General features: G+C 39.5%; 1 protein-coding gene across 8 annotated transcripts in view; it reads right to left on the bottom strand.

Annotated features, from left to right (window-relative positions):
- The window catches only part of ATRX (ATRX chromatin remodeler), a 188,983-nt gene that overhangs the window by 51,809 nt on the left and 115,533 nt on the right, over positions 1 to 21,641 (bottom strand). For 6 of the 8 annotated variants that reach the window (XM_040999433.1, XM_040999436.1, XM_040999437.1 and 3 more), the window contains 4 exons: positions 20,646 to 20,763; positions 12,635 to 12,768; positions 11,971 to 12,059; positions 11,666 to 11,838 (listed from right to left, as the gene is read on the bottom strand). In XM_040999433.1, coding sequence (XP_040855367.1) covers positions 11,666 to 11,838; positions 11,971 to 12,059; positions 12,635 to 12,768; positions 20,646 to 20,763 — 514 coding nt within the window. The remainder of the gene's footprint in view (positions 1 to 11,665; positions 11,839 to 11,970; positions 12,060 to 12,634; positions 12,769 to 20,645; positions 20,764 to 21,641) is intronic. The other 2 variants (XM_040999434.1, XM_040999439.1) reach the window with 1 other exon arrangement.

Below are 21,641 nucleotides of genomic sequence, written 5' to 3'. Positions count from 1 at the left end.
CTCTAAACCTTTTACGAAGATCAACACCTTATATACTATTCCTGAGTAAGTGAATAAAAATAATTACAAATCATAAGGCTAGCACATTTTGGGGAACTGCACAGCCTATCTTCTAAAACTGGCTATTGTGCAAGATCCCCTGCTCTGTTTGGGACCTAGAGATTTCCATTATTTTTAGAGAACTCACTGCATTTACATTAAAACCATAACGAACTAGTACTTGAAGATGCCAAATACTTTTATGAATGCAGAAAACTTCCTGCTGGTGGGTCTCAGGACGGGGCGTCTCAAGCCTGGATCCCAAACGAAAGCCAGCATGTGCACATGGTGAGCTGCCCCCGGGCCTGCCTGGGCTCTGGGGGCTGCTCCCTTCAGGGTGAGTGCACCGAGGGGGGAGGTCTCCGGCCTGGACCGCTGGGGCTTTGTTTCTTTGAGTCGCAGCTTAGTTAGCTCCAGGTTGAACCCATTGTGCTTCAAGGACGTGAAGCATTCATAAAGATTCCCATTGGCAGTAACTCTTCTTTTGCAAAACTTGTAATCACTGAACAATGCTGACCACCAAATACCAGTCCATGCAAAAGCTATGGCTTGGGGCTTGTCCTGCAGAATTATATCATGTTACCTGACATGATGATGGAGCAGGAGGAGGATCACATTAAGCAAGCCATTACATTAACTAGCACTCAAGAACCATAACCAGGGGTAAATTCTGTGGGCGATGTGGGGGCCATACCCTGTGAATATTCTAGCCCCATTGGTTAGCTCAAGAGTTGGGGTGGTGATGGACTAAGCTAGGTGTAACCAAGGAGCCTGCCATCAATCACAGGTAAAAGAACCCCCAATAGTCTGGACTGGTCAGGGCAGCAGCACCCAAATATGCATCCTGAATAGGGTGTGGGGTGGGCCGGGCTGAAACGTTCACCAGCTCATACAAGGCCAATGGAAGGCCAGACTGCGCCAGGTACTGGCCTAAACACAATGGAATGTGTGAGAACTGGGTCTGGGAGTGGATTAAGTGGAAGAACTTGGGAAACTCCCCTGGCGAGTCATAGCTCCCACTGGTGAACATGTGGTCCAGACCTGGGGGTCGACAAGCTGGGAAATGTAGCTCCAACAGCTGGCTAATGTGTCAATTGGTAATGGAACAGGGTAGATCAGGCAGGACTGAGCAAACCTTAGTCCCACAAGCAAAACTAGAGACCAGGAGGGAGCACAGGTCATGCCAAGCCAGGCTCTTGCACCTACTGGTCTGCATGAGCCAGGAGCACTAAGCCACAGTGTCTAAGGCAGAGGTCAGGACAGGTGAGGGACTATGCCAAGCTGAGTCAGAGCAACCACTGGCATGCATGTGATCTACGGCTGGGAACAGGCCCAACTGGGGAGCTAAGGGCACAACCCTAGCTGGGTTGAGGATCCCAACAAGGGGCGTGTGGCCTGGAATGGGGGCTGCGTTCTGATCTGGAAAAGGTTGTAGTCTCCCTTGGCACAAGTGTGGACTGCGACTGGATGCACCAAACTGGGCCAGACCCAACACCCTTTGCTGTCCTGGAGGACCAGGGCAGATGTGCGATGGACTAGGCAAGGTCTCAAACCCCTACTGAGCCATGTGTGAGCCATATGTGGGTATGGACAAACCATGGCTGGGCTGAAACATCCAACAGCAAGGACCAGTTTGGGTTGAAGGCCAGTCAGGAAAAGCCACTGTTCCTGTTAGGACAGGAGGTGGACTGAGTAGGGTTGGCTCATGGACCTACTGGTAAGCATGAAACCTGGCACTGGGAGATGTTCTGATGGAGGAGCCTGGGCAACTCCCCTGGCAGGACACAGACCCGGCAGGTAAGCGTAAGAAACATGATAGGAAACAGCCCAGAACAGGCCATGGAAAGTTATCCACAGGCATACAATTGGCATGGGTCAGGGGAAAACCACGTCATCCACTGGCAAATCCAAGCACCAGAACAGTGTGGGTCGAGCCAGGTTCGGTCGCAACAAAGACTAGTGCACAATATGGAATGCCAAGGTGAGGTTGCCTGTACCAGAAGGGACCGCAGTGCCCAACCAGCAAGCGTGAGAACAAGGAAGGGAGGGAGCAGCGCCGGCAGAGGGAATAAGGGAGGGTTCCTTTGCTGGACAGCTACTCCCGCTGGAGAGCGTGGGCTGGGATGGGGGCAGACCAGACTAGGCAGAGCTACCACACCTGTGCGCCTCATGTGGCCTAGATCAGGTAAAAGCCAGGCTGGGCTAATTATTCCTACTGGTGCAAACAAAATTAGAGTGGGTGAGGTTTGTTTGGGCTTAGCCACATCATCAGCTGGCAGAAGCTGGCACTGGGGGTAATTCTGTCAAGTCAAACCACAGAACTACCTGGAGAGTACGTATTCTGGGAGTTGAAGAGGCCAGGGAGTGAAACAGTGGGCTCCTCCCTCTTGGGCTGCCACTTCCAATGGAGGGCACGAAAACCAGGACAGGGGCTGGTGTGGAATGGGGTGTGGGACAGACTGGACTACTGCTACACAGACTGGCAAACCAGGGTAGGGGGCGGGCCTGATAGGGGTTAGTGTGGGTCGCTCCAACTAGGCTGCAGCTCCCACTGGTTTATGCGAGGGCCAAGTATGTGCAGGGCAGGACCAGGCTGGACTGCAACACCCATTGGTTCCAGTGGAAGTCAGGAGTAAAAACACAATCAACCCAGCGATTGCAACCACCAGCTGATCAGGGCAATGGACTGTGCCAGGCCCTGTACTTGCTAGCACATATGAGAATCTGGTCCGAGAACACCTCAGACAAAGTACAAAGTTTCTTTGGAGATCTCCCCAATCAAAATGCTGGACTCAGAACCCTAACCAGGAAAAGAAAGACGACAGAACAGGTCAACCAACCATCTCAGCTATATCTTGGCAGTGAAATACGGGGCAAACAGAGACTCTATGATGGACTATGTCAACCAGTGGAATCTTCAAAGACCTCATAGTGCTTGGAGTGGCAAGATTGGCAGCAATTCCTAACTGATGAACTATCAAAACCACTTGAGCAAGAACCTCAGAGCATGCCCCACATCAGGGTCCTGGGGTGGGTGGGAGACTGGGTGGGGCTTCTCCGTTAATATCCCTCTTTACCCCATATACAGGAAAAAAAAAAAAAACAATGTGGAAATAATAGTCTTATCCACTTTCCTGCAGCCCTTGAACCTTTGTGCCCCAATTACCTATGTAAAGATGGTCAAAAATAAAAACAAAGGGAAAAAAATACTGGCAAATAGTGCAGCTAAATAGGTAAGTAGTCTTAATACATAAGGTAGGTGGCAATTTTTGTGCAAATACGATAGCTTCCATTCTAATGCTGACCTCTACTGGATATAAGACAATAAAGTAATGCCTAAAACTAGTCTGCCAGAAAGATAAGCTTATTTCAATTAATAAGCAGCCTGGAAATAGGTAAAGCTCATTTTAATTCACAGTACTTGAATATACTTTGGAGATACTTTTAAAAAATATTTATTTATTTTTATTGTTAAGTCAGATACACAGAGTAGAGGAGACAGAAGGGAAGATCTTCTGTCTGATTCATTCCCCAAGTTACCGCAACAGCCAGAACTGAGCTGATCTGAAGCCAGGAGTCTAGAGCCTCTTCTGGGTCTCCTACATGAGTGCAGGGTCCCAAGGCTTGGGTCACCCTCAGCTGCTTTCCCAGGCCACAAGTAGGGAGCTAGATGGGAAGCAGGGCTACCTGGATTAAAACCAGCACACATATGGGATCTTGGTGTGTGCAAGGTAAGGACTTTAGCCATTAGGCTACCACGCTGGCCCGATACTTGTTTTCTTTATAAACTGAAAGATTTATAGTGGGGATGGTTATAGGTTAAGATACCTCTGTCCCAAAACAGTACTGGAGTTCAATACCTGGCTCTGTTTCTAACTTCAGCTTTCTGCTAATGCAGATTTTTGGTAAGAATCAGTGATGGCTCAAGTAACAGGGCTCATGCCACTCATATGAGTTCCTGGATTGAGTTCCTGGCTCCTTTCAGTGGTCTAGCCCAGTCCCAGCTGTTGTAGGCATTGGGGAGTGAATCAGCATTTGTCTCCCCACCTTAACCTGGAGACTGCTGGCATTCAGGGAGTAAATCAATGGGTGTTTGTCTCTATTTCTCTTCCTCTCAAATGGAAAACCAATCAATTATCAATGGAGATACAGGTCTTTGATGTACTATTGGCATTATTTTGCATAGAAACACACACATACTGGAGAGCAAACTTAATGTCATGTGTGTTCTGACTGCTCTGATTGGCTGTTCATTGTCTATCATCAGGCATTTCTGGTCCTTGAGACACAACAATACTGAAATTACACTAATAACCCTACAATGGCCTCTAAGTGTTTACTTGAAGGTTAACACATCTCTCACTTTAAATTAAAAAATAGAAACAAGCAGATAGAGTAAGATAGCAGCCAAGTAAGTGTGATCGTCTCCTCACATGAACAGCTATTCATATATCAAACATTCTCAACAGCTAAGGAAGCCAAGTAACAGTTGAAGAAAATGCCAATTGAAGAAGCCAAGAAACAGAGTATCTTAGTATCACTCCTGCACCAACTTCAGGTCCATCATGGAGAAGAGATGCCTCCCTGCTTAGGGAGGAGAAGGTAATTAAACTCAAAAACCTTACAGTTGCAACTCGGTACTAAGCCAGCATCAGTAGAACATACTGCCAGATATTTGCTTCTCAACCCTGCTCTGTGGTGAGCACCTGCAGCCCGAGTCTATGGACCAGACAGCCAAGTGACTACACCCCTTCCCCATCCTCAGACAGACACTGAAGTAAGATCCCAATTGCTGCGGAAGTAAGGTAGGAAGCATATACAAATTTCAAACTTTACAAGAGCTCCAGGCGTTGTCTACGGGAGTGAATCTCAGTATCAGATACAGTCCAATGATCCTAATCCCCAAGGCCAGTGCTCACAGATGGAACCTCTAGAATTTCCCTCATAATAGGAACAAACAGGTACCTGAGTTGGACAAACTCATGCTTTGTTTGTCTATGTTAACTGCTTTACAGGCCTAACATATATCCCAGAGGCTGTGTCAGTCCCTGAGGCTGACAAACTTATCTGTGACTCAGTTTAGTATTAGACTGGGTGGTCAGGGGACTGCCTCTACCACTCCTCCCCCTAATTTCAAGTTCACAGGGAGGGAGTTACATTTCACTTGCAGGAAAGTAAAAAGTTAAAGTGAGCAAAGGCCTTTGTCCTGGAGCTCAGCATCAAACCTGCCACAGTGAGACCCAGAATCAAGCAGAACTCAGAGGGAACCTACAAGACCTACAATGCAGCATAATGGTATCATGTTTTGGTCTCCATCTGAGCCAGTGTTACCTTGATTTAATTTTAGCCTTGATTTCCAGGAGACTGCCTCTATCACTCCTCATCCAACCAGAGAGACAGAAAAAACAAGACTCCAATCATTGGGGAATAGGTCATAATAGTGATTTCAGAACTCTGTCTTAGGACATAGTGTTGGGCTACTAAATTCTAATACTGGGTGGATCCTAATGGTCTCCAGCAGACCAGTGACTACAAGCCAGTGACTGCAGAGGAGGCATATAGGCCTATGCCAAACCCAGGCAGACTCCCAAAGAGACAAGCGAACACTATTTGGACACATCTCAGTTCAACCTAAAGATTACAGAAACTGAAGATAGAGACAAATTTGGGATGGGGTTTTCTTTAGTGCTAAAATAGAGATAATATTCCAACACCAGAGTGGGGAAAATTTGACTAAGGGTGCCACCTAGGGCTGAAACAGCCAAAGTAGCCACAGGTTCAGAGAAAATAAGTAGACTGTTGAAAATTTCTAAGACAGGCATAAACAAAGCCCAATTACAGAAACTGGTAAAAGAACATACTTTTTCAAAACATAGATACCACAAGCATCAAGAATTTTCACAGTACCATGTCAGCATCTAAAAAACAAAGCAACTGACAAGACAGTGAATGGTATCTTGCAACTTCAAGATGCAAGGAATCTTGAGATTTGGGCCCAGCAGCACGGCCTAGCAGTTAAGTCCTCACCTTGAGCGTGCTGGGATCCCATATGGGCACTGGTTCTAACCGCCGCAGCTCCACTTCCCATCTAGCTCCCTTCTTGTGGCCTGGGAAAGCAGTCAAGGACAACTCAATGCTTTCAGACCCTGCACCCATGTGGGAGACCTGGAGGAAGTTCCTGGCTCCTGGCTTTGGATCGACACAGCACCAGCTGTTGCACTCAGTTGGGCAGTGAATCATCGGATGGAAGATCTTCCTCTCTGTCTCTCCTCCTCTCTATATATCTGACTCTGTAATAGAAATTAATAAATCTTTAAAAAAAAAAGATGCAAGGAATCTTGAGATTTAAGAAAACATGACTTAGCCCAACATGGTAGCTAAAGTTCTAGCCTTGCATGTACTGGGATCCCATGTGGGCACCAGTTCGTGTCCTAGTGGCCCCACTTTCCACCCAGTTCCCTGCTTGTGGCCTGGGAAAGCAGTAGTAGACAACCCAAAGCCTTGGGACCTTGTAGTTGAGTGGGAGACACGAAAGAAGCTCCTGGTTCCTGGCTTCGGATCAGCTCAGCTCCAGTTGTTGTGTCCACATGGGGAGTGAATCAGTGGACAGAAGATCTTCCTCTCTGTCTCTTCTCCTCTCTATATGTGTGACTCTCCAATAAAATAAAAACAAGCAAAAAACTTGACTCAGGTTATGAGATAAACCTGACAGAAAGTGCCATAGGCAGACTAATCATCTACCATTATCACCCTTTTTAGTTAGTAGCTATTGACTCATGGTAAGTTCAGATGATCATTAGCACTTACAGCAATGAAGTCTTTTTTCTTAAGTCATTTATTTTTATTGGAAAGTCAGATTTACAGAGAGAAGAGACAGAAGGAAAGATCTTCCATTCACTGTTTCACTCCCTCAGTGGCCACAACGGCCAGAGCTCAGCCAATACAAAGCCAGGAGCCAGGAGCTTCTTCCAGGTCTCCCACAAGAGTGCAGGGTCCAAAGACCTTGGGCCATCCTTTACTGCTTTCCCAAGCCACAAGTAGGAAGCTGGAAGGGAAGTGGAGCAGCCAGTATACGAACTGGCACCCATATGGGATCCTAGCACATGCAAGGCAAGGACGTTAGACACTAGAGTACCATGCCTGGTGTGCAATGAAGTTTTTTAAAATTAATGTAGGTATAACCGCTAGGCCCATGTTATTAAACACTTAATAAACATGCAATATCACTAAGGTATGCCTGGATCAAATTATAACTTAGATACTTAATGCTGAAATTTATTTCATCTTTTACATGGATTAATCATAAATTGTTATAACCGGGGGCTGTTTATATATACACAAGTATATAATACATCTATATACACACAAGTCAATACATGAAAAATAATAATGAATTAAAGACTCTCCTTTATATAAACTCTAGGTATCACAATATCCTTAGAGCATAAAAGGCTAATGTTTAAAAAAATAAAACAAAACACGAGAGGGAGGTGGCATGGTGCAGGAGGAATGCCACCTGCAATGCCAGCATCTCATACGAACACCAAATCTCAGCAACTCCACTTCTGATTCAGCTCCCTGCTAATACCCTGGGAATGCCATGGAAGAGCACCCAATTCTCTGTGTCTCTGAACCTATGTGGAAGTTCCCAATTTCTCAGTTTCAATTTGGTCCAGCTCGAACCACTGCAGTTATTTGTGGAGTGAACCAGTGGATGGAAGATCTCTTTGTAACTCTGCCTTTTAAAATATCTTTAAAAAGGAAATAAAAAGCAATAAAAAACTAAGAGGAGATTCAATGAGTTCATGAAAAAGCAATTCATGAAAAAGACAATTTTGTTTTGGTGCAAAAAAACCTGAAATCCATGTTTAGTCTTTATAAAATGCATTTTTTCATGAACTTTTTACTTGGACTTCAAAAATGTTTTTATCAAAGTAAACGTGTTTAATTCTACTTGCCACAAAGTTTTGAAATATCTAATAAACTTTCATCCTTAACTTTATCATGCAGTCTAATTGAGTGGTCCTTTATTGCATCAGCAACAAGAAACACTGTGGATTTTACAAAGAAAGAAGCATATCATTACAATGTTATGTGCATGCATTAACAGGTTAGAATGGCGCTGTGGGCTTTTCCTGCTCTGATATTTGTAGAATTTTGATGACAAACAATCAAATATGCTGATGAGATACGACAGGGGCAGGCACTGGACATAGTGGTTAAGACACCTAGGATGCCTAAATCTTTAATCAAAGTATTTGGGTTTGAGTGCCACTGACACTTGTTATTATGTGCAGGAAGATGAGAGCTAAGTGGTTGGATCCCCTGTAACCCAGAGGAGGAACCCTGATTGCACCCCAAGCTCCCAGCTTAGCTCTGGATCAGCCCAGTTACCAGGAGCATTTGAAGAACGAATGAACTGATGTGAAATCTCTGAGACTCTCTGCTTTTGAAAAAAAAAAATAAAATAAAAAGCGCTACAATAGTAGGGGTTTTAAAAGTTAATTAAGATATCAGAATGGTTAATGCTTTTCTCTCTCAGGATAGCAGGTGTTATGAAGCAAGGCTACCCCATAAGCTCTGTTTTTCCCTCACACACATGCACTTGCCCTTCTGCTGCTTTCTATCATAAATAGACATTGCACAGGCTCTCACTAAATGCAGATGTCCCATGTTCAATCTCCTAACCTACAGAACTGTAACCCAAAATAAATCTCTTTCCACATAAATTATCCTGTCTCAGGTAATACGTTATAATAACAACAAAAAACAATAAGCAAGACAAAAAGAAAGCAATTTGTTCATGAGTTTAACCTAAGCTTCTAGAATACTACGTGGCACATGTAAGTGCTCAAGTACTGAATGAGTAACTATGGTATATTATTGCTTAACAGCATGGTTCATAGCTTATATAAATATTCTGTTTCCAAAGATTATATCCATAAAATAAATTACATAAACTTTAAAATTTATGTTTATCAATTACACTTACTCTAACTAATAATAAATCTAACACTTCGAATGAATTTATAGACTTCAACATGAAGCTTTCGTTTTAAAAAACCCACAAACACAAAAATGGAGGTACTGTAAGGTAAACTTGTGACTTCTTTAAATGCTACTCCTCATAAAAATGAAAAAGTTAATGCCAAATAATTAAAACAGTGGTTTTTAAAAGGAAATGATGTATGTAGTTAAAAAAAAAAACCCATACCATAACTCAGTTACAGCATCTACTTGTTTCATATTAATTTCAAGCTCCACATAACATTTGACCACTCAATATTTCTCACTCAGTCTTTCTTACATTAATTATAGGAAAGGGATTTCTTTTTAAAAGTTGTTCAGTAACAGTTATATATGTTCATGTATTTTTAAATATATTCAGTCTTCCATGGCACTGATTTAGATTCAAAGAACAAAAATATTAGTTCTAAAGTATGTTTCCAACAAACTATATATGCATATGAACCACAAAATATACAAATATAAGAATCATTCCTACTTGACTGCACACAGCATACAGCTAAAAACAAGAAAATCAAGATTCGCGGTTTTCTTTTAGAATCCATGGCCTCCCTGTTGGCAATATACTCAGCCTCCGTGCTTTCGAATCAGTTCACATTATGACATAAAGGGAAAGGTGAAGATACTTACAACGCACCTCGGGCAAAATGAAAGAGGTTACTCATGTCTGCAGATCATTCTGCTGCCTCGATGTAACACCTATACACTTCTAACTCATGAGTAAATCAGCAGCACACTTTTACATAACCTGTTTATAGCATGAGAAAAGTACACTAGTCGGCCTGCTCTTTTTTTCTCTTCTTAAAATGGTAAAAATTTCAATAGGAGTACATTTTAAGGAAAGCATTCCAGGAACATGTAAACGTTATTTCTAACTATGAAATGAAACACTAAGAAAGTGTGAATAAAAAAGGCACAGGGGGATTATAGAAGAGGAGACAACAGCAGCTTTCCATTACCCTGAACTATAAATGTGTCTTTACTATTCTCATAAAAATAATTCCAATTAGAAAATGAACACATATGGTAAAATGCTTTAATAGGGATATAGAAATAAACAGGAGGGAAATTACCTAGCTCATTTTTTACTATCTCCCTAGTTTCTTTTTAAAAAAATATTTATTTATTTACTTGAAAGGCAGAGTTATAGAGAGAGGGTAGAAATAGCGATCTTCCATTTGCTGGTTCATTCCATAAATGGCAACAACAGCCAAGCTGGGCTAGTCTGAAGCCAGAGCTTATTCTAGGTCCTCCACATAGGTACAAGGGCCGAAGCACTTGGGTTATCCTCCACTGCTTTCCCAGGCATGTTAGCAGGGAGCTGGACTGGAAGTACAGCAGCCACAGAGATGCTGGCAACACCAGTGGATGTTTAACCTGTTATGCCACAGCGCTGGTCCCAATTATCCAACTGATATATTAAAGGAAATGAGGGTCTATGCTTAGGTTATCATTTGTCTATTACACAAAGGAATTGAAGAGACAATTGCTTAGTTAAGTATTACACCTTACACTAGTCAAGCTTGTTTAATCACAGAATCATTCTCTTAGCTGACCCCAAATCTCCTTTCTGTCCGCATGTTTAATTTCCTTGTTCCCAACTACAAAGGTCAATATTTTTTAGTTACTACATTGTTCTCTCTTCAGATAAATGATATTTCAAAATGCATGTCTTTGGTGCCAGCTTTTAAACCCCAGACACACAGAATACTCTAAAGGGATACACAAGTTCAACACTTGTACTTCAAAATACATACAAATGATTAACAAGACAGTGCATGATCATACATAATACAAAAGTGAAACAGCATGATGCAGAGAAAATAATTTTAGATTACACAGAATTCCAGAAAAAATAAATGATTAAAATTAGTGTTGGTGCAGAAAATGAACTATTTGACTTGATTACCTGAAACCTTTCAAGTCCTTCCTACATAGCATGTAGGCTTTGAAATTAAACATATCTAGGTATAAATCAGAGTTCTATCACCTATTTATAAAACTAAAATCTATGAACTATTCAGCAAGGCTATCAATTATTTATTACCATATGCTGCAGGGGCTTGTTGCGGCACATAAGACTGTCACATTCTATTACACTGATATAAGTTAAAATCCTGGCTACTCCACTTCTGATCTAGCTCCCTGCTAATGTACCTGGAAAAGCAAACAGTCCAAGTGCTGGGTGCCTTCTACCAACATGGGAAAACCAGACAGAGTTCCTGGATCCTCATTTGAACTGGCCCAATGCCAGGCACTTCAGCTATTTGAGGAACAAATTAGTGAATGAAGATATGCACTCTCTCTCTTCTGTCCCTATCTGCCTCACCTTCCAAATAAAAAATTATATTTGAGTACATGCAAATAAAGATGAGTCCCTCATTTTTCCTTCCTTCCCAAATACCAAAGGGTGCACAGGGGTTTGCCTGTAATTAAATAGTCACCAAATATTTGTTGTAATCATGTGGACCTAATTATCCTAGGCTATTGTCAACTGACAAAATTTCAGTTAACCAATGAGGACAAGTAACTGGAAAATGTATAATAACACAACATTACCTAAATCAATGTGGATAAAGTCCCCACGAATTAAACTTACTTTCTTCAAGCTTTAAAGAAACTGAAGGGTTGCTTCCTGTTTCATCCACATTTCCTTCACCACCTCCTCGAGACCTGGAATTCCACACTTTAATTACTTCAACATCATTGTCACTGCCACTTCCACTTGAGCTACTATCTTTCTTCCCCTTTTTCCCCTTTGTTTTCTTCTTTCTAAAAAAAAAGGGGGGAGAAATTAAAGATCGTTACAGAAGTAAAGCAAAAAGATAAATACTGATCACCAAAGCACAATCAGTAAGGAGTTTCAAATGTATCAATACAGGGCACAAAAAGTACTCAATTTACTTTGTATAATCATCGGAGCTCAAACTCATAGAACTTTCATCAGAATCTGAAGCTATAAATTCATCCATACTGTCTTCATCAAAATATCCCTAGAGAAAAAAAGACACAATTTAATAGCTTATTTCAATGTATATCAAGAGTTACAATGATGTTTATTTCATTTCTGATAAGTTAATTGACATGCGATAAAGGATTGAAGAATTATCATAAATTAGAAAGTAAAACTGTTAAGGAATGGGTGGTTTCCAAGATCATAGAAAAAAAGAGACACGAGTACAAACATTACTGACACCCAAACAGTGCTTGTTTTTTAGTTAGTAGTATGCTATCACTTAATTTTCTTGGCTTTGATAATTTTATTATGGTTATGCAAGATATTAACATTAGGGGAATCTGGACAATGAACTATTTTTGTAACTTCTAAATATAAAAATGATTTGCTGTTTTAGAGAATGAGGTAAAAAATTATGAACATTTAATTTAAATACCTTCCAAAATAATAAAGCACTCAAAAACATACAGAAATGAACTAGACATAAGTTTTACTTAATGTACAACAAAGAAACAGAAAATTTACATGTACAATCTACATATAAATCTTTCCCCTAAGCCTATTTCACTTCCAAGAATATCTTTTTAACAATTTTAAGATTATTCAATTTACCTTATTTTCTTTGCTGATGTAGTCTAATTGCAAACACCAAGGATGAGTCCAGATTCTACTTAACATCTGAAAATCTTGGAAAAGCTTTGCACCTGCCTTTCCTCTTCCACCTTCAGTGCTATTACCTACACCTGCTCAAAAAGAAAAATGAAAAGTTAGTATGCAAGAATTCTCTATTTTTACTAAAGTGGTTCTAGATTAGATGTTTCAACCTCATCTGCATTAGAACATTTTGGCAGTGTGGCAAACCTTAAAACTGTTTCTTACCGGTAAAAAAAAAAAATATATGAGATCATGAAACCAACTCATAATATGAAAATATTATACATTTTTATTACAGAAATATAGGTGACTTTTGAAAATAATGCAGTAACAACAGACATATATCAGCAGGCCAAACAATTATATTAAGTATCAATGAAAATAGTTAACAACATTAGGTAAAAATATTTCTGACCTTTTGGTAAAGAAAAAACAATTAAAAGAAAAAAAACAGCATCCAAGTAAATACATATTTACGTAGCCATAAGTTTAAGTGAAGCCTTGCGTCCATCAGGGATAAGAGAAAATTCAGTAATGATGAAATATTAATGAAATTGCAGGGCAATATGTGCTTGCTATTTGGCTAAGAAATATTGCCATTTTGAAAAAACATAAATGTTATGAAAATGAGGAATCCACTTTCCTAAAATATATCAGTTCAGTTTCTTAAAATGTTTATTATTTCCTGCTTTATTAATTGCTGTCTTCTATTACTTTTTCTAAAAAGATTTATTTATTTCCATTGGAAAGGCATATCCAAAGAGAGAAGGAGACACAGACAGATCTTCCATCCACTGGTTCACTCCCCAAGTAGCTGCAATGACAAGAGCTAAGCTGATCTGAAGCCAGGAGCCAGGAACTTCTGGGTCTCCCATGTGGGTGCAGGGTCCCAAGACCTTGGGCCATCTTTGACTGCTTTCCCAGGCTGCAAGCAGGGAGCTGGATGGGAAGTGGAGCAGCTGGGACACGAACAGCGTCAACTTGGGATCCTGGTACATGCAAGACGAGGACTCTAGCCACTAGGCCATTGCCAGGCCCTTCTGTTACTTTTTAAAAACAGCCAAAGTTTTCCAATGTTAATCTCTTCAAAGAGCTTCCTGTCGTTTCAAAGATTTTCCCATTTTTGATTATCCATAAAAAGTTTTCATTATTTACTTATCTAAAACAGTAATACTGAGAAGAGACACAGACAGACATAGATCTTGCATCTGCTAATTAACTCCCGAAATGGCTGCAACCTCTGTGACCAGGCTAGGCCAAAACCAGGAATTTGAAGCTCCATCCAGGTCTCCTTTCTTATGTGGGTGGCAGGAGCCCAAGCATTTGGGTTATCACTGGCTGATTTCCCAGGTGCATTAGCAGGGTAGAAGAATGGAAGTGAAATAGGACTCAAACCAATGCTCCAATGGTATGCTTATGTTACAAGTGTTGATTCAACTCAACACATTTGCTTTATTTCCATTTTATCTGAAAGGCAAAGAGCAAGCCAGAGGCATCTACCATCTGCTCCTTCACTCCCCAAATACCCTCTGCAGCCAGGATTGGGCAAGGCTAAAGACAGAGGCGTGGAAAACAATCTAAGTCTTCCACATGACTGTTGGGGACTCAATTATTCAGCCATCATTTGCTGCCTCCCAAGGTACAAATTAGCAGAAAGTTGGATCACAAGCCAACACTCAAATCTAAGCACTACAACATGACATGCAGGAGTCTCAGGGGGAACCTTAACCTGCTGTAATACAATGTCCACCACATATTTCCTTATTATTTTCTTCTTTCTAGATTCTTTTAGGTTTAGTCTCCCTTCATTTACATTTACTTTCTTAAGGAGGAGGGAAAGGAGGGAGGGGAGGGAAGGGAAGAGAGGGAGAGGGGAAGGAGGAAGGGAGATAGTGCAGGGAGGGATCATTCATCTGCTGATGCAAATGCTCACTCCCCAAATGGCTGCAAATGGCCAGGGATGTGCCATGACAAAATCAGATGACAGGAACCAGGACCTTCATGTGAGTCTCCCACATGGGTGACAGGGGCCTAAACATTTGGGCCATCTTCCAATCATTTTCCCAGGCAATTAAAAAGGATCTGGATCAAAACTGGAGCAGCTGAGAATTGAACCAGCCACCTTAAGAATGCGAGTGTGGAGGCAGCTGCTTCACCTGCTAAGTTACAACACCAATTCCTTTCTACTTTCTTAAGGAGAGAGATTAGATTATAAATGAGACTTTTTTTTAAAATAAAAAGATATATCTACTTACTAACAGAGACAGAGGAAGAGAGGAGGGACATAAAAAGAGATTTATTGTAATTGATTCTCTCTCTACTGGTTTACTGCTCAAACGTTAATAGCAGACAGGGTTGGGCCAGGCTGCAACCAGGAGCCAGGAATTTATCTGGGTTTCACAAATGGATGCAGGAGTCCAAGCTTTTGGACTATCTTTTTCTTTCCCAGGCACATTACCAGGAAGCTGCATAAAAAGTGGAACACTCAGCACTTGAACTAGTTTTCATAAGGGATGCAGCATCACAGGAAAACAGGTGTTCATAACTATACATTTCCCTCTCAGCACTGCTCTAGTTGCATTCCTTCATTCTAGTTCCTTGTGCTTTTGTTTTCACTCACATACTTACAAACATACCTGCCCTACAAAATAGACAAAAGGAATAGCACCTACGAAAACCAAAGACAAATGTGAAGACCATCCCAGTAAAATGACAGTAGAAAACTAAATCAAACAATGATCAACAACCCATTGCTAAAATAACAGGTCCAGATTACCAATTTATATTACCCTTGAATGTAAATGGCTTAAACCTATCAATCAAAAGTCATATTTAGTAGGCTGCATCAAAAAACAAAACCCATCTATCTGTATCTATCCATTGCCTACAGGAAACACATCTCATCAACAAAGATCAGCAGAAATTATATCTCATAGATTTGGATGTTTTTGTTTTCAGATTCATTTTTTCAAAACAGTTTTCTCATATTAAATTCTTCACTGACTCATAGGTCACACAGTAGCACCATTTGCTTCAAGGTTTTTGGTTTTCATTTCTTCAGCATTTCTTCAGTCATTCTGTGGCATGTTATTTTATTTCATGTTGTTAATTTTCTATTTTTCTTCTTATTGATTTTATAGCTTTTCATTTAAGAGGATGTACAGTAACTGTGTAATAGAGACTATCATACCCAGATGTAAAGATGCAGCATGCATCTCTACTTCCAAATCAAAGATGGACTCCAAATGAAAACTGTGAAATATATCTTCTTGACACTAGGATGCTGGACTCTGCCACTGTCCATACTTACAATGTCAGAATACACTTAAACAGCAGAATTACGCAGTTATGACTGATTGTGAAGGACTATACTATTGTAATAACAGAGAGAAAATCAGGGGCAGGAGGAAATTTGGGGAGGAAGTAGGGGAAATCCCAGAGCCTATGGAACAGTATCATAAAATAATAAAAATCAAAACCAAAGAGACACATAAGTCAATGCGACAAACTGGAAACCAGAAATAAATTCAAATGTGTACAATCACTAATTTTTAACAAGCCCACCATCTCTTCAATAAATGCTTGGGAAAATTGCATTGCAACAAGAAAAAAATAAAAGAAATTCTTAAATTACAAAAATCAACTCAAAAAGTTTTTAAAAGACATAACAGTAAGAGCTGAAGCTGATAATTCCATGAAGAAAGTACAAGGTAAAAAATATCCATAATACAGAAGGCAAAAAACAATGGTCCCACCCATTTTCCTCAGGCCTTGGCCCTTTGACCCTAGTCAAATATGTAAAAATGGTCAAAAATAAAATTGAAAAGTTTTAAAATGGAAAAAAAAATCCTTAATAGTTGCTTTGACAAGGGTTTTATATATATATCTCATAACAAAGACAACAAAAGATAAACAGGACTATATCAAACTAAAAAAATTCTGAACAGCAAAAAAATAACAAAATGAAAATATGGCATAAAAGCATTTTGAAATTATTTATCATAGAAAAGACCACCCAAAATATAAAAGAATCAACACAATACAAAACAAAAACTAAATTGTCCAACTAAAAAGCAAACAAAGGAACTCACCCCATGAAAATAGTCTACATAAGAAATGTTCAAAAATCACTAATCAGAAAAAAACAAATCAAAACCACAATGACATTATAATATTAAACTTATTTGAATGAAAATTATAAAAGTTATAAAAATTAGAACTATTATTGATCATGTGGAGAAAAGGGGACTCTTGCATAGGCACTGGTACATTCGGGTGGAAAACAATATAGAGGTACACGATGGAATATTGTTCAGCTTTTAAAAACTCTGCCACTTGTGACAATATGGATGAAGCTAGAAGACTTCATACTAACTGATAAAACAAAGAATTAAAAATGATTCACAATCTCACAATAAATAAACTGATTAAAAACCTCTTACAATGCACAGAAATAGTAAAATGGTGGTAACAGAAGTGAGGGAATAGGGGAAACAGGAAGATGAAGATCACAGGGTAAATAAGGTCTAAGGTAAGCCATTCATACTTAATAATAGCATACTCTAAACTGGAAATTTGCTAAAAACATATTAGGTACTTTTTATCACAAAAAAAAATGTTAATCAGTAAATCCAATCAACTATAGTAATAATTTGACTATGTAGCTATTTAAAATCATAATGAACACATTTTTTCAAACATGTTTGAAATCAAAAAACAATTTTTACAAAATATTTTATTCTTGTTCTATCATGTAACATAAATATCTATATTACAAAATGTTCAGTGTGCACTTGAAAGGGATGTGAATACTGCTGCTGTAATATGCTTTAAAGTCCCTTAGTCTAGTTCATTTATGACATTACATAAGTTTCCTACCCCATGATGAGTTTATGCCTAGTGGGAATGAAAGATCTTTTAAAATTACTGGGAAGGTAAGCTAGGGCTTGGTGCAATGGCTAGATTAGCCAATGGTCCACCTTGCAAGTGCAAGTGCCAGGATCCCATGTGGGTGTCGGCTTGTGTTCTGGCAGCACCATTACCCACCAAGTTCCTTGACGGTGGCCTAGGAGAGCAGTGGAATATGACCCAAAGCCCCAAACCCTGTAACAACATGGCAAAGTCAGAAGAAGGTCCTGGCTCCTGGCTTCACATAAGCTCAGCTCCAGCCATTGCAGCTACGTGGGGAGTGAACCAGAGTACAGAAGATGTTTCTCCTATACATAGGCCTGTCCAATGAAAATAAATAAATTGTCAGGGAGAAAAAAGAAAATTAAGTAAGCTAAGTCTTCAAGAAAGACTGACAGGGCCCAGCGCGATAGCCTAGTGGTTAAAGTCCTCGTCTTGCATGCGCCAGGATCCCATACGGGTGCCAGTTCTAATCCCGGCAGCCCTGCTTCTCATCTAGCTCCCTGCTTGTGGCAGGGAATGCAGTCGAGGACGGCCCAAAGCTCTGGGACCCTGCACCCGTGTGGGAGACCCGGAAGAGCTCTTGGCTCCTGGCTTGGATTGGCTCAGCTCCAGCTGTTGCAACTGCTTGGGGAGTGACTCATCGGACAGAAGATGTTCCTCTCCGTCTCTCCTCCTCTCTGTATATCTGCCTTTCCAATAAAAAGAAGTAAGTCTTAAAAAAAAAAAAAAAAGACTGACAATAATAGTAAATTTTACGTTTAGGGAGAAACTACTCTTGTATATATCATACAACCTATCTTTACTGGTTGGTTAGGTCCCAGTGCCTATAAAATTGTGTCACATAATACAATGTAATCAATTAAAAAAAAATAACCTATCTTTAAAACTTCCATTATGACTCTGGCAGAATTTGATAATGTAGGAAAACAATTATACAGCATATGGAATTTTCCTCTACCTACAGAACAGATCTGAATTAGAATATGTATTCTTTGTGTAGGACAGAAACTACACCAAAAGGTTATGCTAATAAGTCAGGCCCAAGGAAACACATCTACCCAAAAATGTTTTTTATGGGCCCAGTGGCTAAAGTCCTTGCCTTGCATGCACCAGGATCCTATATGGGCGCAGGTTCGCACTCCACCAGCCCTGCTTCCCATCCAGCTCCCTGCTTGTGGCCTGGGAAAGCAGCTGAGGACGGCCCAAAGCCTTGGGACCCTGCACTCGCATGGAAAACCCAGAAGAGGCTCTGGGCTCCTGACTTAGGATCAGCTCAGCTCCAGCCATCGTGGCCAACTGGAGAATGAATCAATGGACAAAACATCTTCCTCTCTCTGTATATTGACTTTCCAATAAGAATAAATCTTTAAAAAAGAACATTCTTTTCTACCAAAGAGAGCACTGACAATTATTATTGGATCACTGTATCTACAAATTATCAATGATAATAACAAACTGTGAACTACAGAAATGATGAATTTTATGCAGAGGTTCGAAAAGTTTTTACAAGACTGATAGATTAATAAGGACTAAAAAGATCTGGAGAACCCCAGGGAGGGGTTGTCCACTAAAAATCCAGAAATTCCTTGCAGGGTTCTCAAATCCAGTTTACCCAAATCCTTACTAAGTATCTAATTAAGAAATTCTTTTTTAACAGTGTAAGACTCTATCTTATATCCTCTAAGAGTTAACCATTACAAATCAATGACACACTACAGCATCGCATATAGTTAGGAAACCCTGAAAACCCAATCAATCCCACTATCACAAGGTATCAAAGAATTCTACATGTAACGAACAATAAATGAAAAAGGAGGATCTTTTGATAGTAGTTATCTCATCAGTACGTGTCCTATAATGCTGACACGAAGCAAGTGGTTTATTTTTTATGTCCAAACATGTTTTACATCTGTTGAAATCCAAATTTTATACAGTTTTCTACTTGCCCACACAATATAGGAACCTCACATAACAGCTACAACTTTTACTGTCATACAAAGATAGCTAAAATGGATAACATCCTCAAGGGTATGCTTATTTTATAGATAGAAAGAAGCAGGACAGTAAATACCATAGAGACCCTGGCTCATAACATCAATCGATCATGACCCCAAATCCCTAGTAGTTTAAGCGTTTAAAAGCCTTAAGCAAACACTGTTAATGTAGAAGCATTTCAGGCCAGGAATATATCCAGACCCCGGGAAACACAAGCAGCAAAGCTTTTTGGGGGGTGGAGGAGGGGAGACCAACTAATCATTACTCTAGACTTTAAAAACATGTAGTGGTTCAAGGATATCAAGAACTTGTACTTAAACGTACAAATACACAAGAACTCAAAGTAACATGCTTAAAAACCAAACAAACATGAAAGAGACAAAAGAAAACAGTAAAGATTTCACAAACTAGAATTAACAAACTAATTATTTACCACATACAAAAAAATGTGAGAGAAAGGAATGAAAATTCATTCAGGACACAGGAAATTTAAAAATGAGCAATTGACTGAATTAATAGAAATTTTGAAGATTATGAGAAAAAACTGCTTTCTCTTTTCCCGTTTCTGCCACTCTTTCAAAGAAATGAAACAATTTTTAAAAGAATAAAGCCCCCCCCCCAATATTGTATTGGCAGGAAAAGGGGTATATTTAAACATTTTCAATTTAGCTGTTAACATGTTGCAATTGACTACTAAAGAACTGATTCTCGAATACTCAAATATTTGAAATATTGCACTTTCCCTGAAATTTAAGCTATATACTGTAAATATTTTCTCATCAGTTTGTGCCTGGTATTTAACTGTATCAGAGTACTCAAAAGGGTTTGCTAAAAACAGAATTATAATGAAACATTTTGGTAGTTCTTACATAACATCTTTTCCATGGTATTTTTTAAATCTTTTGGTTTTGATAGATTTTTACACCAAAATATACCTACATTAATTCCATTTTCCACAAAATTATTAAAACAACTAATTCAGTAAAATTCACAGAAAGTACAGTTTAGAGGGAAAATATCTTTATAAAAAAGACAAAAACATCAAACTAACTGTATCAGTTACCTGTTAAGTGATCTAAGTAGTACTGATAAAGCTTGCACTGAATAGGAGTCATTCTCACAGCTAACACATATTCATGTTTTGGAGGCAAGAACTTTGTTAATGCTGTATAATCTTTCCTCTGCAAATGAATAAGTACAGAAATAAAAATCAATTAATCTAAATGTAGGATTAGAATAAAACGCTCAAGATTTTCACTGCCTGTAATTAAAAACATACAAAACATATCAGAAAACATTTTCTTAAACACATTTATGCTAATTACACAATTATCCACACATGATTATAGCTAGTGTATTTCAAACAACTGCACACTATAGTACTCTGATAATACATGTATAGAGTAATGGCCGCAATCCAGTGGTGAGCTGAGAGCAAACCCTGGCTTAGTACACAGGGTTGTCCTCTAGCACAGGACACCCTAACAGTGGCAAAGGGAGGGGGAACCAATATTGCAACACAACAAGCTGTTTTTAAAATTAAGTAGTCATATGATCAAGTAAACAGATGTAAGAATTCAGGATGGTATCCTCTACACTAAAATCAGAAAATAACAAATGATGAGGGAATATATTAGGTGGTTGCTAACAAGATAGCCTGCTTAAATCACATAATAAAACCCATGCATCAAATTCTAACACAATTTGGGATGTCCTCTGGGTAAGACGTGCTAGTACGTCAAACAGCACAGAACTTCAGAGGAAATGTTAGCCCAACTGAGCACGTATAAGCACTCTTGAAGCCAGTTTAAGTGCCAGATGCAAATGACTACTTAAACTTAAAAAAATGCTTCCAGGGTAGTAGTAAAACACAGAAATACAGTTCTATTACATTCTCTTACAATCTGTATCTAATATCTGAAAATATTATTTTTGAGATTGCTGGCCAAATGTCTACCTATTTACCCAATCATTCATTCATTCTCTTCGCTGATAATCTGCTATGTACATTTATTAGCCTATTTAAATTACAGATATATTTCAAAGTAATAAAACTCTT

The sequence above is a fragment of the Ochotona curzoniae genome, unplaced genomic scaffold, assembly GCF_017591425.1.
Source record: "Ochotona curzoniae isolate NIBS_2020 unplaced genomic scaffold, NIBS_Ocur_1.0 scaffold_1852, whole genome shotgun sequence".
NCBI lineage: Eukaryota > Metazoa > Chordata > Mammalia > Lagomorpha > Ochotonidae > Ochotona > Ochotona curzoniae.
Note: the sequence above shows the minus strand (reverse complement) of the source record. Positions and strands in the feature narration are given on the sequence as shown.